The 15,877-nt window shown below is 40.4% G+C and overlaps 1 protein-coding gene across 1 annotated transcript in view; it reads right to left on the bottom strand.

Moving 5' to 3' along the window:
* Positions 1–15,877, bottom strand: part of MIPEP (mitochondrial intermediate peptidase) — a 79,183-nt gene that overhangs the window by 62,432 nt on the left and 874 nt on the right. Inside the window, exons 3-9 of the mRNA XM_010572798.1 lie at positions 13,112–13,285; positions 11,062–11,150; positions 8,154–8,240; positions 7,165–7,228; positions 5,176–5,358; positions 955–1,111; positions 450–498 (exon numbers count right to left, since the gene is read on the bottom strand). Of these exons, the coding sequence (XP_010571100.1) occupies positions 450–498; positions 955–1,111; positions 5,176–5,358; positions 7,165–7,228; positions 8,154–8,240; positions 11,062–11,150; positions 13,112–13,285 (803 nt within the window). The remainder of the gene's footprint in view (positions 1–449; positions 499–954; positions 1,112–5,175; positions 5,359–7,164; positions 7,229–8,153; positions 8,241–11,061; positions 11,151–13,111; positions 13,286–15,877) is intronic.

The following is a 15,877-nucleotide window of genomic DNA, read 5'->3' on the forward strand; positions in this document are numbered from 1 at the left end:
GGTTGTACACCTCCAAAGCATTCTCCTTCTTACAATACACCCCATTCATACACAGTGATGAAACTGTTTTGCGTTGTGTGGAACTAAGGGAGGCAAGAAGGACAAACAGGGGAATTTGCTTATAGATGCAATATGTATGGAGTTGCGCGTATGGGGAGAAGACCAGGAGAGATGTTCTTCAATGCTTAAACTTGGTCATCTTGTTTGTTTGCTGTTGCCTGTATTTCTTGGCACATCACCTATTGCATTCAGTCCTGGGTGTTCTCTGATCATAAGACACAGAATTTACTCTAAGCCAATAGCTCCCCTCAAAACTCCGAGAAAGTCTTGCTTTTTGTTTCACCAGAGCATATAATAAGCAGCACTGAACTGACTTACTAGTGCACAAGTCCCTCTATTCTTGAAATAAGGAGTATGGTTAGTAAAATAACTTAGTGAAAAAGACAGACCTTTTAGACAACTGGTCAGAAAGCAGATCCAAAAACTGTCTCACTGTCTCTAGAAGTAAAACAGGGGGGGAAACAGAAAAAAAAAATTTAAAAAGCTTTTTCTTCCCTTAAAGACTGTTAAGCTTACATCAAAACATTCCAAACAAAACAAGCTCCCTTAGAACAGCAAAGTTCTTTTTAGAACAACAAACTACTCTGTTGACTACTGTACCATCATTTCAAGAGAATTTAGTACCACACTTAACTTTGTTACATGTTGGAATAATGGCAACTTCATAATCTTAGGAGTGAGCATTGATTCTGAACAAAAACACTAGTTCCTACTCAGTGAGTATTGCCATTTATAGAAAGCATGAGTATTGCATACAGCAAAGTGTAACTGCAATAAGATACTTCACTGGAAAAACTATGTGTAAACTTAGCAAAAGCAACTAACAACTTTTGACCTCATATCTAACATAGTACATTTGATTTCTCAGCACGTCCTTCCACACATGCCTTATACCTGGATTTCTGGCCATTGTTCCCTGAAGAGCTCTGTGGGCAAACGTCTCATACCCAACCAACTGTGCCAGACTGTTTCGGCTAGCAAGCAATTCTTCTAAACGGCTCAACTGCTCAGCATTTGGGTAAAGAAAAATCTTGTAAGCAGCTTCTCGCACCTAATAAAATAAAAAAAAAAAAATTACTACAGTGCAATTTTTAAGGGAAACAAGTGATGCAATTGAAGATCTGGCATTACAGCTGTATTTCACTGATATTGTTGGGAAAATGTCTAAAGTCTTTTAACAACAGTAATTACGACTGTCTGACAATTATGGCTGTCTTATCCATTAAAGATGGAATGAGGAAATGCAATGAGACAACCTAACAGATCAAGACTGCCAAAAAGGGTCCTGTTCTCTACTTCTGTCAACAGTCCCCTCTCTGCTCATTGCCTCGCTCCTTCTGCCAACATCTGTGCTTCTCAGACCACTCTGTGGGCTGTCTTAACTCACTAAAACTTCTGAAAATAAACCCAAAAGAAAGCCAAATTTTTCTCTGCATGTCAGTTAAGCTGGCTTACGGAAGGATCTGATAAGAAGCAGAGGCAGGGTCAGGGTAGAGAAAAAAAGAGGAAGAGAAAAGCCTTATTTCTTTTGAAGTAGCAAGCTATTAGTCTGCCCATCTGCCCACAGACAATCAGTCTTTCTCCTATTTCTGGTTTGTTTGGATTTTTTCATAAGTCTCAGGAAAAAAAAAATCACCTCAAGCCTCAGGAAATTTGGTAAAATGCTTTCTGGGTTTCACAAACCAATTGAAGATAATTATTTTGTACATATGGAATAGGCTTAAGAAATCCAGCAACAACTTATGCTCGTCTTCATTTGAAATAAGCTTCTCTCTTGGATAATATATTCAACAAGAATGGTGGTCCTGGGTTTATACAAAATGTGACTATAATAATTCACAAGTCATTTCCTACCTGTTCTGTTCCACCAGGCTTTCATATTTTTAAAAAAGCAAATAAAGTAAGCGAGATTATTCCCCTTCCTTGAACACACCTCAGCAGTGTGTCTTTGCAGCAAAGGCCAACAGCATACTGAGCTCTATTAGGAAGAGTACAGCCACCTGCTCCACAGACGTGATTGCTTCCCTCTACTTGGTACTGCCCAGACTACATTTGGAGTACAACGTCCAGATTTGGGTTCCACAGCACAAGACAGACACTGACATAGTCGAGTGGGTCCAGCGTAGGGCCACCAAGATATTTGGGGGCTGGAGCACATGACACAGAATGGAGGCTGAGAGAGCTGGGTTTGTCCAGCCTAAAGAAGAAAATGCTCAAATGAGATCTTAAGCTTTATCTACTTAGCAGTAAGGTGCAGAGAACATGCCGCCAGACTGTTCTTGGAGGTGCAGAGCAAGAGGAGGAGATGTAATGGACACAAGCTGGAAGATGAAAAATTCCAATCTGATATCAAGAAAAAAATAAAAGAAAAAAAATTGTGAGGGTGGTCAAACAGGCTGCCCAGAGAAGTAATGGAATCTCCATCCTTGGAAAGCGTTCAAAACTGAACTGGACATGTCACTGAGAAACCTATCTAACTTGGTCCTGCTCTGAACAGGATCAGACTCAAACTGCCAAGCTCCAGAGGTCCCTTGCAACCTAAATTGTATGATTTCCAAAGAGCCTCTCCAAAGATCTGGCTCAAAGGACTGCATTCTTGAATTGATATATTACTCAGAGCTTCAGTAGCAATCCTACAGATCATACTATTTTCAGGACAAGAGTTTAAAGATGACATGCAACGAGTATTATTCCTTTATTTACATTCTATCAGTGCCATAATTTAATTAATTTTTAATTTCTTACAGAAAATAAACATTACAGCTTGGGTTCTACCACAGTAAGCTTTTCTCTTTTTTGTGACAAACCAGATTTCAAAGTCACCTCAATTATTTATATAGTAAGTGAAAACAGAACACTTGAGTGTTGTAAGACACTCCTGATCCTAGATCCATATCTAAAAGACTAAGGAACCACTGTCACATTTCAAAGAGTCTAAAGTAATTTTCAATATATAAACAAACTCTAAATGAATTCTTTTTAGAAAAGCATCATTAGCCAGAATTAAAATAAGATTTCTCAGGATAATTCAAGTTGGATGGGACCTCAGGAGGTCTCTAGTCCAACCTCCTGCACAAAGCAGGGGCAGCTATGAGGTAAGACCAAGTTGCACAGAGCTTTTTCCAGTCAGGTCCTGAAACCCTGCACAGAAGGGAGAGACAGCATGACCTCTCCGTTTCATGGCTTGGGTATCGTCATCAGGAAAAACTTCTCCGACTGGCATTTCTCACTTCAACTTGTGCCTGTTGCCGCTTGACCTCCTGTCACGCACCAGTCTGAAGAGCCTGGCTCTGTCTACTCCATGATGTCCTCGTAGGTACTGCCAGGCTGTGGTCAGGGTCCCCCCAAAGCCACCTCTGCTACAGGGTGAACAAGCCCAGATTCTTCAGCCTCTCCTCACAGTGCCAGCACTCCACTTCCTGGCCATCTTGGTGGCCTCCATTGAAGTCACTCCTAAAGAGTGATGAGTAAAGGGCTATAATTGCATCCTTCAGTCTCTGGCTCTGCCCCTGTTCATGCAGTCCAGGATGCTGTTGGCCACCTTTGCTGCCAGGGTCACTGCTGGCTCATGCTCAGCTTGTGGCTCACCAATCCTCTGGGCCTCTTCCGCAGATCAGACCCAGCCAGGTAGTCCCAGCCTGTACTATTGCCAGGAATTCTCCCTTTCCAGGTGCAGGACTTCGCATTTGTCCTTCTTTAACTACATAAGGTTCCCATTGGACCATTCCCTCAGTGTCTAGGCTACTCTTAATGTCAGTCCTGCTCTTCAGCATATCAATTGTTCCTCCTAATTTCCTATCACCTGCAAATCCGGCAGGCAAGCACTCCGTCACTTCCTCTAGGTCACTGATAAAGATGTTAAACAGGAGAGGTCCCAGGACAGACCTCTGCAACACTTCTTACATTACCAGCCTTCCAGTAGAGTACACCCCTTCAATCACTGCTCTTTGAGTCAGATCATGAAATGAGGGGGTTTTTTTACCTATCTGGTTGTCCACCAATCCAGATTGTAATCTCCTAACTTGGATTGCTCCATAACTTTCCTAGGGATCAAAGCGAAGCCAAGTCACTTGTAGTTCCCCAGTTTGGGGGTTTTTTTGGCCTTTCTGAAGGTGCATGGAACATATTATTTCTACCAGTCATTGGGGTTCTTCCCTGATCCTCACCGCCTACAAAAGGCAGCAAGCCTTTCAAGGACAATAGCCAGTTCTCTCTGGATCCTTGGATGCAGCCCATGTGGTCCCAATGACGTGTACAAGTTGAATTCTCTCAAGTAATCCCAAAATGGATCCTCATCTACTGCTGGTTGTTTTTATCTTTGAATCCTTTCACTAAGCACAGTGGGCTAGGAGAATTCGCTGGTGACCACTGAGGCAAAGAAAGCGATCAGCATCTCAGCCTTACCTGTGTCTGCTGCCACTAAGTCACCCACCTTACTCAGAACTGAGCCCATCTTTTCCTTGTCCAGCCTTTTAGTACTAATGCAGCATTAGTTGCTCTTCTTGTTGACTTTGATGTCCCTTGCAAGTTTCAGCAACTGCAGCTGAGCTTTGGCCTTCCTGACATCATCGCTACATGTACAGGCAGTATTTCTAAATTCTTCCCTTGTATCTTGTACCTGCTTCCACCTCATGTCTGCTACCTTTTGGAGATGAAGCTTTGTCACGAGTTCCCTGCTTGCCAAGCCTGGCTCCTGATACATCCTGCTTGGCTTTCTAAGGATCAGGATGCACTTATACTGAGTATCTTAGTATCCTTGTGCGCCTGGAGGATGCTATCTTTAAAGAACTGCCAGTGTTCTTGAGCAACTTTACCCTTCAGAGCTGCATCCCATGGGGTCCCACCTCCCAGTTTTCTGAATAAGCTGAAGTCTGCTTGCCTGAAATCCAGGGTCTGTATTCTGCCCCTCTTCTCCCTCAATCCATTCAGGATATTCACCTCCATTATGTCATAGCTGCTACAGCCAAGGCTGCCATTGATCATCATGTTCTAAAAGAGTTCTTCCTTGTTAGTCATAACATCATAAACCACATGCATTTGCCTCGATAACAAGTGAAACAACTGATATGCACTTTTGTTATATAGTATGCCAAAGCAAACTCAGGGAATACTCACCAGATCATCGGGACAATCAGCATGCAGACCAGCAACTTGTAAGTAATTGCCTTCGGCTGTAAAATTATACCGAATATGTTCTGGCAAAATATGTTTGTCAATCTTGTTGGGAAGGTGAGTTCCTGTCAGAAATTCATTACATAAATCCAATATTCTGACGTTGAGGTTGACTGCCTTTTTACGCTGTATGAAAAATAAAGTACAAAATACATAATATCTTCAGACATAGTACAAGCAGAACTCAAAGTTTCTAAAACCTTAAAGGACTTTTCCACATGAAGCAGAAAATACAACATTTAAGATTAGACCTAGAGCATCAACAAAATCTAATGTAGGGCTGAAGCCAACAAGATCAGATGCTCATACGAATCTATAATTTCATACAGGATTGAAATTTGAAAGAAAATGCCTATGTTTTTGCAGTAAGAAAATGTACAGTGGAGTTTAAGTAGAATTTACATAAGCTATGTTAGCTGCTTGCAAAACATTTATAAAACTTTGCCTAATATGATTGCTATGTAAAACAGAGAGGAGAAAAAAAGAAGCATCATCGAGATGGATAAATCCTACTGGCATCCCCAAATAGATATAGAATTACAGTTCTTTTGTTACTGTTTGTACTGCACTGTTTTCTGAAGACCGTAAAGCATTTATGGTATTTCAACTTTTCCTGAGGAGTTTGTGATTTAGGGTTTTAACACCATCATTACAGTATTTCACACATTTAACATTACTGTAAGATTTGCTTCAGTGAACTCTCATCTTTTTAGAGTATGCTCTCTATTGCCTGTGGGTTCATAGCTCAAAAGGAAAGGCTGACAGTACACATACAACATACTTGTAAAGTCCAAAGAATGACAAAACCTGAAGATTTCTGTCCTCCCATTCCATCCTTACCCTTTAAAACAGATCTTTTGAGTTTTATTTTAAAAAGCAGAAATTCTTTGTAGCAGAAGTAAATTTCAAATTAAGATAGTGAAGGATTTCTAAAGTCTGAAATGAGAATTGAAAAGAAACACTGAGCAGCAAGCAATAGAAGAAAAGTGGAATAGGCAGGGGAGGAAGAGGAAAATGTGCAAAAATAAGGGGCAAGTGAAATTGTAACTGAAAGGGGATGAAGCACCATAGAACCAATAATCAAATCAGAAATAAAACCCAAAGTCCAAGTTTCAGACTTATTCTTTGTACAAAGTAATTGCAAAAATATATTCTAGAAGCATTTTCCAGGTCACAAAACACCATCACAACCATGATCTTCAGAGTAACTTTACCACATCAATCTGGTAAAAGAGCCTTTGTACAGATCTTTTTTGAGGGGATGACTCAAATAAACAAGGTATTAACTTTATACAGGGACATGAGCTATGAACAGACATGCAACAGAGCATCCGTACCACAACGCATGGTGAAAGCTGACCATTTTGGCAAATCCACCACTAACTACTGCAAAAGCATGTAAAAGCTCCAAGAGAGGTAATCAGACCATGCCCAGACATTCAATTTTGAACAAGATTTACAACTTCTGGTTATGTGAGGACCAAGGAGAGCCTGGACACAAACCTGATCCCTTTTAAAACTCTACTTGATTAATCTGTCATCACAGTGCATGGGGTACTGCTTTTCCCCCTCTATAAATAGGTTGTTCAGACAGCTAAGCAGCTTTTTTAAATATCTGATGCAGACACCAATCAAAGCAAGCAGGATCCCAGGTCTTGCTTGTAACTCTTCAGAACAGACAAAGGAATGATGAGGACTAAACTGGGAAGAACAGCCAACTAATATCTAAAACAACATTAAAAAACACACTTTAGAAGTGATTTAAAATAGACAAAACTAATCACTTCTGAGAAAACAAAATTCCACAGAGGACAATGGGAATCTTGGAGGACAAACTGGCTCAGAGTCACGTGATGCATGTTCCACACGTTTCACTATCTGGTCTCTGGTAGTCAGGCAAATTTCTGTTCATATATTGTAGCCAAAAATTACCTTTTCTTCATCCAAATGAATGCCACTGATCTCAAAATCAAACATAAAAAGTTCTGCCACTCGCCTAAAAATACAGTAAATCCCCGTTAAAACAGCCTTATTTGATAGTAATAATTTCTTAATACATTTTGCCCTTAGTAGTTATTTAGGCTTCATGTCTTTTACAGAGAATAACAACACAGTTATATGAGTATTGTTAATATTGACACAGACTTCCTATGTTGTAGGTCTTTAACAGTTTACTCAGTGAAATAGGATTTTTCCTTTTTTAGTTATGTTAGTCATCTGCATTGAAAATATCATTCAAAATAATTCCACTACATTAATCTAGATGTTTAACAAATTTGTGCAAATTACCATTTTAATTTGACACTTCATTTATTCTAACAGATCAGAAAAAGACCTCTTCAAATCTAACATCCTTGATTGTGGGGAAAGAAGGAAGGAAGGAAGTAACTTAAACATTAAGCTTGTCTAACCATGTTAGCAAAGAAATAATTCAAAACTATAACTGAATAAGCAGCTAATAAAACATTTTACAGCAATCATGAAGTAAGCTTTAAATATACTGATAATCTGATTTTGAAAGATATAAATTTCTATAAACTGAAAACAAGTTATATAGTTTGTTCCCTACTTTTGTTGCTAAAAACACCGCTATATATACACCACAGTACAGCACCTCATTTTAATAAAAATGCTGTTACTGAAGAAAATTTTAAGTTATCATTTTTTTGGTTTTGCAGATCTCAGTTATTCAGCTTAAATATATCTTGTGCTCTACAGTCACAGAGACATCCTCCAAGACTACACAACTACAAACTTCCTAACTCCTGTGCAGGTAATTTAGTAGTAACTAATAAATCAGTAACAGAGATGTGGTATATTTTCTAGTTCTATTAATTAATTTAGCAAAACACAAAATATAAGCACAATAAGGAATGCTATATAGTGCCTAAAAATCTAAATCTATAAGCATTAATAAGTACCTGGTTTCAGGATCTAGGGAACTCATAACGATTTCATCAGCTAGCAGACGTCTCAAACTCTGACACAGTTCAACATCTGTATTTAATCTGGAAAGATACAGAGTAAAAGAATCACGCATTAGCAACAAACATATTTCAGTCTCTTGGAATTACTCATTCAAAGGCAGAGTTTATATTTACTGAAACAACATCAAAAACCAAGGACTGTATTTTCAAAATGCTTTCTGGTTCACAACCACACTTAAAAAACTACAAAATTTGTATACAAACGATGTGTGGACAAACTGGCATGAAAACAGGTCTTGTGCATCCAATAGAAAAATACTTCTGGATGGCATTTTGTGGCAAATACGAGCAAGTCTAAAATTGACAGCTTATTTTTTACGGACAAAGATAATCATGGCGAGAGCATAAAGGTGGGAGAGCTGTTGTCTAATCTTTATTTTGAAAGGACTCCATTAAAGGAAAATCTGTGCTCAAGTTTGCCATCAGATAAATGTGGTGCTGGCTGCCACTGAAGTAGACTAAGGGCTTACTATCCCCAGAACATTTCCAGATGCTCATCACTGTCCCTGTGCCAGACAATACTATGTCCATCACATTGCTGGCATGTTAACTGCAAGCATGTATGTCAACCTGGATTACTGGGTGGGGAACGAAACACATGCATATACTCAGCATAGCTGTGGTGGACAGCAGACCCCAGTCTGACAGTCTTGAGCACTAACTTCTTAAATCAGCTGAGGTGCAGGAAGCCTCTGCAGCCTGATTTGTAAAACGAACTTAATAGTTACCAATACCCAATGCAGAGACAGAAGAAGACTTGCATCTTGCCTGTACTTCAGAAAATGCTCTGTACAAAAGGTGTTAAATAAGAAGTCCAGCACTCTGTCAAAAAGTGGCTAAAAGCAGTTATGTATTGTTAGTACTTCCTGAGTGATACCACTTGCCCATAAAAAGGAACATTCAACAATGGTAAGTTTTGAGCATTTAAAATAGTTTATGAACCTCTCAGGTTAATTTGTGAATACCTTCTTCTTTCTACAAATTTTACATCTGAAGTGGTATTCAGATATTAAAGTCATATTGTTAGAGATGGTGTGCTCAATCTAAATCTTGAAAAATCCAGTTTCAGGTGAAAGGTTTCCCAAACATGCTGGCAAGACCAAAGCAACAGTTTCTGCTGAATTTAATCTTAGAATTCTCTTTTTATCCAGTCATGTTAGTCACAAGGCTTAGTAAACAAACTGATGCACTGCTGTCCTCCTCAGAGTACAAAAGGCTTCACTGCCTCTGCAACTTACTGTGGGACACCAGGTCAACCAGTCACTGCCTCCACTGTTATTAGGAATCCTGAGGGAAGTAGCAGACTCTGGGTCACATTCAGAGTACTGCTTGGTAAAGCTGTCACTTAAGAAGGCTACTCCTGAACACCACAGGAAGAGAAGGTACTGAAAGGACACTGTATTTGGAGATTAAAGATCACCCCTTTCCACTTTCTCAGCAGCAAGAGCAGAAGAGAAGCAAATCAATTCACTGTAGTCAAGGACCACAGAGTTAATTTTTAGGATTTAGGGTTTTTTTTTAAAAAAAAAAAAAAAAAAAGAGAGAGAGAGAGAGAATAGGACCCAAAGAAGAGCTAAAGCTAAATCCTTAAATATCTCTAACAGCAAGACTCACACTTTGTTCTCACATGCAAATCCTTCCTACATATTTTTTTTGTTGATTGCTGTTTTCACAGATGCATTGCATTTGAGTGGCATGGTTTTGGTAGTGGGGTGGCTTCTGTGAGAAGCTGCTAGAAGCTTCCCTTATGTCTGACAGAGCCAATGCCAGCCGGCTCCAAGACGGACCTGCTCCTAGCCAAGGCCAAGCCCATCAGCAACGGTGGTAGCACGTCTGGGAGAACAGATTTAAGAATGGGAAAAAAAAACCTAAGCAACAGCAGCCAGAGAGAGGAGTGAGAATATGCAAGAGAAACAACCCTGCAGACCCCCAGGTCAGTGAAGAAGGAAGGGGAGGAGATGCTCCAGGCGCCGGAGCAGAGATTCCCCTGCAGCCCGTGGGGAAGACCATGGTGAGACAGGCTGTCCCCCTGCGGCCCAGGGAGGTCCATGGGGGAGCAGATCTCCACCTGCAGCCCAGGGAGGACCCCACGCCGGAGCAGTGGGATGCCCGAAGGAGGCTGTGACCCCGTGGGAAGCCCACACTGGAGCAGGCTCCTGGCAGGACCTGTGGCCCCGTGGAGAGAGAAGCCCAGGCTGGAGCAGATTTTCTGGCAGGACTTGTGACCCCGTGGGGGACCCACACTGGAGCAGTCTGTGCCTGAAGGACTGCAGCCCGGGGAGGGGACCCACACTGGAGCAGTTCATGAAGAACTGCAGCCTGTAGGAGGGACCCCAGCCTGGAGCAGGGGAAGAGTGAGGAGTCCTCCCCCTGAGGAGGAAGGAGCGGCAGAGACAAGGTGTGATGAACTGACCCCAACCCCCATTCCCCTTCCCCTGTGCCACTGTGGGGAGGAGGTAGAGAAAACTGGGAGTGAAGTTGAGCCCAGGAAGAAGGGAGGAGTGGGAGGAAGGTGTTTTAAGATTTGCTGTTTTTTATTTATTTATGTATTATCCTACTCTGATTTGATGGGAAATAAATTAAATTAATTTTTCCCCAAGTCAAGTCTGTTTTGCCTGTGATGGTAATTAGTGAGTGATCCCTCCCTGTCCTTATGTCAACCCACGAGCCTTTTGTTATATTTTCTCTCTCCTGTCCAGCTGAGGAGGGGAGTGATGGAGCGGCTTTGGTGGGACCCTGGCATACAGCCAAGGTCAACCCACCACAGTAGATGATCATAGAGTAATTTTTAAAGATGCATATGGAAACAGAAAAAAAAAAAAAAAAAAAAAAGAAAACATACTTCTCTACCACAGTTCCAATGTTCCTGCAAGCTTCTTCAGCAGCCTCTCTGAATGCAAAGTCAGGATGGGCAATTTTCACAAAATCAGCCTGACATAGTAGAATAAGAAAACAGTGAGGCAAAGACACAAATTAAATAATCTTGAATTATAAACAAAGCTGCACTCAAGTAGTTCCATTTACATTAACATTTATTTCTACAGTTCTGTGCAATCTATTTGCAGAATTTGCTTCTTTTTTTTTTCCTAAAAGACAAAACTTATTGGAAAACTGTGCTGACAACTATTAAACCAGACAGTGAACGTGTCTTTCCAAAAAATATCTTTAATTCACACACTTCTGAAAAACTTTTTTGGTATGGTGTGTATCTTAAGAGTCCTTACAACATAGAGATACTCCAATGTATTTAAATGTTATTACAAAAGATTTTTAAAACTAAAATTCACAGTTAAGAAGAAAGCACACCACCAAAGGTGTGTAGCGGGTTTCTTTTCAAACCCTTTTTACTCTTGTGTTCAGACCATCAAGTTATGCTTTGACATCATTAAACATGTTTCTTCCTACTAGGTAAAGAGAAAACCCAAAAGTTCTTTTGGATTCAGAACAGGTTTTTTATCTGACTTACTGATTTTTAGTAAGTCTCCAAATACTTAAAGGAGTTCAGAAGGCTAGAATGATGCTAAAAGGAGGCTGGGGAGCTAGGTGCTTTCATGATTGCAGACATGAATTCAGGGAGGTTCTGGCATTGAAATGATAAAGAATTGAAGATTAGGAATATATTTAATTAAAGATTAGGAATACATTGAAGACATTCAGCATGACTTTACAGAAAGTACATGAAACAAGGTTGACTTTGTTTAACAGTACGATTGCAGTTTGATTGAAAAGGCAACCTTACAAATGTTACACACTTAAGATTTTTACTTCTTAGAATCCCTGTTTAAAATCCTGTATGATATTGACAGAATAGGTGCTGAATGGCAGATCTCAAAGTTCCTGCCAACAGATAACAATCATCAAGTTGCTTCTAGACAGAGCTCTGCATCTTTGAACATATAAACCTGAAAGTAGTACATAGGAGGTAATTATAACTCAGCAAACTGATACAGAACTATGACCACTGAAATCTGACATTAGTGTTTTAATAAGATATTGATTGATTGATTAAGACGAATTAGGCATAGTCTATATAAAATATAAGAAACAAAAGGAGAATTAGTGACTCAACAGAGCACGTAAGTACTTTCAGAACGAAAAAGTGCCTGGCACAAAAGATGTCTGGAATCTACAAAAGAGTAAGAAACAAGATTTGAGAACTGAAAACACACAGAGAAATTCAAATGTGAAAACCAAAGTAAAAAAATCAGTGACATATTTATTAAGAACTGATCTCAGTACAAAGGGTGGGTCTGCTTCCTTCAAAGGAAGAGTGATGCTTTGATAAAAGAGATACTTTGGGCAAAGAGTTTCCAGAGAACAATATGAAGTGCTCAGTTAAACTTAACATTTTGTGATACAGAGTACCAGATCAAGCACTGCAATTCTGTGGATCGCAGAAACTGCAATCTAGGAAATACCTGCATTTTCTTCTTGTGTTAATAAAAGGCAATACTGTTTAGTTTTATCTGGTGCTTTTAATCTGTAAGTTCTTTATGGACCTTCACCTATAAACTTTCATAACTTTAAAACATGTGTATTGCAACCCCAGCTTTAACTTTGAGATAAATACCCTGTTTTCCATAATGTAAGTGACTCTGGAAAGCTGTGTATTAATATTACAGCAGAAATTAAATTCTGATTTCACTGTTATTTTTCTTGTTGTGGCCTTTATATTATTTTTACATCTGTCTTAAAATATCATTCAGTAAAAGCCTTTGTAATTAACTTTAAATCAATTTAGTTTTCTGTCACCGCAAAATTTCACAGAGCTGATCAGCTATTTATTGCAGAGCAGAAAATCATAAAATGGAACAACATGGTGTAAGCTTATTAAGACAGTCAGTTTAAAAGAAATTGCTTCAAATAATAATAATTAAAAAAAAGTAACTTACCAAGTCTGCTACTCTGCACAAGCCATCTGAAAGCTGATCAAAGATCATTACAGTCTCTGGCCCAGGTGGTGTTGAACATGCCTTCTGGACTAGCTGTTCCGATTCTTGCAATGCTTTGTCCTGTGCTTCCTGAAATCCTTCTGGACAGCTCAATTCTGGAACACCAAAGAGACCCTGCAGTGCAGAACACAATGAAAACACATCACTATTACCCCCCTCGATTTCTACCCCTTTGTTTCAGGAAGGAATTATCACCACGAAATTTTACCAAAACGACCCTAGCTAGCATATTGTGACACTTCACTAAAACATTCCCACATGAGTGTCTCTGTAGAGAGACTAGTCGCAAAGCCAGTCAAATACACTGGTATCACACAAAAACATCTTCATTTCTCAGAGCAAAACCTCACTGAGGTTCTTTTAGCCAGGACTGTTCTTAGAAAACCTTAAGAGTTCAGCATCAAATCCTCACAAACTCTCCTCTTCCACCCCATAACCTCCTATACTATCCTCTTCCCAAAGCAATGGGCACCAGACAAATCATAGGAAGTCCATTTACGTTCTGAAGTGAAAGTCATACCTCTGAAGCAAAAGAGACTTATCAAGGAATGCGAGGACTAAGCAGGAGTGACAAACAGTGGAAGAGTTGGCCAGCAGCCCTAGATATCAATGGATTGCAGGCAACAGGACGGTTGTCTCGGGCTCATTAAATGAGCCCAAATACTGGAACCAGATCACAAAGGAATGATCAGCAACAACTCAAAACTTTTATGGTATGAACAGTTTTATTCCTGAAGTTTTTACCAAGCACAAAATTGCTAACACTACCTGCTAGAGAATTTCCATGATCAGACCTATCACAGTAAAAAAATTCATTTAAGATAAAACAGCATCTCTGCAAGCAATACACTCCCTTTGCAACTGCCCAACTGCAACATGAGCATCTCCTCACCTCCTAACTACAGCGTCTAACAGTACAAGGTAAATGATTTCACACAACACCCACCCCTTCCCAAATTTAACCTCAGCATCTAAAAATCACAATCTGGATTTGAAAATCTGCAGGCCAGTCACTTTACAATTGCACCTTCTCCAAACTCTTTGTGTTATAGCCATCAGTTGCAGGTTTGCATGTAGTTTACAAGTATTTATCCAAATAAAATAAAAAGCTGCAAACTGACAGCTTGTCTGTAAAAATATACATCCTGAAGCAAAAGCATCCCCTAAGGTAAGCATTTGGGACACTCCAAGTTACTTTCTTCTATCTTCATTCTGTTGCTATTGCTAAAACTACCTTCCCCCCCCCCCCGCAACGCTCTTCCTATAAGCAGGCCACCCTAAGACAGAAAACCCTTTCCTCACACTTCCCATGTTTTAATTTATTATTTGGGAACAGAAACTGGACTGAAATGAACACTGAAAAAGATATTTTTATATATATACACGTGTATATAAACACATGCATACAAACATAAATATACATGCACCACACCACCCTTCAATAACGCCTGCTGTACAAGAGACTGCTCAGCCAGCTGATGCAGTATCCTGCAATGTCCCAGAGAGCTCCTGGCATTCCTGCTGCCCTGCACCACCATTCACCCTCCCAAGTGAGTTCTTCCTGCGCATGTAGTCCTCTGTAAACAGGAGGTATCTTCTCTTAGAGATACATTAGCTGTGGAGTTCCTCTTCAACATGACAACAAGTTTGACATAAAAATTTAAAAATTACAAAAAAAATGAAGCCTAGTGCAGGTCTCTGAGTTCTTTAACGGCCTGGCTGCACAGCTGCAGCATAATTCTTTTTGCTTGGCCTCAGTATTTACACCCCAGCTGTCAAAACCTCTTTGCAAGCCTGAAATACGTATATGTCTTCCCAAAGAACTCTAGATCCTCTCCGTGGGCCAAGCAAATGTAGAGCTTATTCCCTAGACCAGGCAAACGCACGATATTTAACTGGATTATTTCCTGAAGCGAGAGTTACACCGCTGTGCCTCCAGAGGCAGGAAGCCAGAAGAAAACTTTCCCAAACAATTGCTGGATTATAAACAGAGGTTGGAGCTGTCCTCACTGAAAATCCCTTAGTCTCAACAGCTTCACCAGCCTGGGCACCGTGGCAGGAATAGCTGAGTCAACAGACTAACACGTGAATTTTGCAGGTGTAAGTATTCTGCATGCACTGTGCCATCGAAAGTACACACCTCACGCTGTCCAGGAACTTGTTTAGATTCCCAGGACTCTCACTAACAAATGTATGTGATTCACCCTAAAAATAAATACATCAAAAAGCCTGAGTGTCACCAACCCAGCAAACAAATGCTTTTTTGCCACAGGCAACTGAACGTCAAGGATGACATCCACGCAAGAGGACGCCAGCAGTCGAACTGATTTTGAAGCACTGCCAAAGTGCATTGGCATGACACTGACAGATTAAAAAAGACACAGCCAGGTAAGAAAGAGCTCGGAGTGGAAGGGGTAGTGCACATTTAGAGGCATACGGTCTCTACTGAGGCTCTAAGCAAACGTTCCAATAAACAAGGCCGTGATTTCCTACCCCTTGTGCGTCGGGAAGACCGAATGTTTTTGTTCATTAGAACCAAAACAAACCCTTACAAAGAATTAACGGCCCAACCCTCTGGCAACAGCCCGGCTGCCCCGCCACGGCGATTTAGAGCTTCTAAAACTAAAGACCACACAAGACAAGCGAAGCCCGAGGCTGCCGGCAGCCGAGGCCGCCTCCTGCCCGCAGCAGCCCCCTTCCCTCCCG

The sequence above is a fragment of the Haliaeetus leucocephalus genome, unplaced genomic scaffold (genome assembly GCF_000737465.1).
Source record: "Haliaeetus leucocephalus isolate CR32 unplaced genomic scaffold, Haliaeetus_leucocephalus-4.0 Scaffold351, whole genome shotgun sequence".
NCBI classification, from domain to species: Eukaryota; Metazoa; Chordata; class Aves; order Accipitriformes; family Accipitridae; genus Haliaeetus; species Haliaeetus leucocephalus.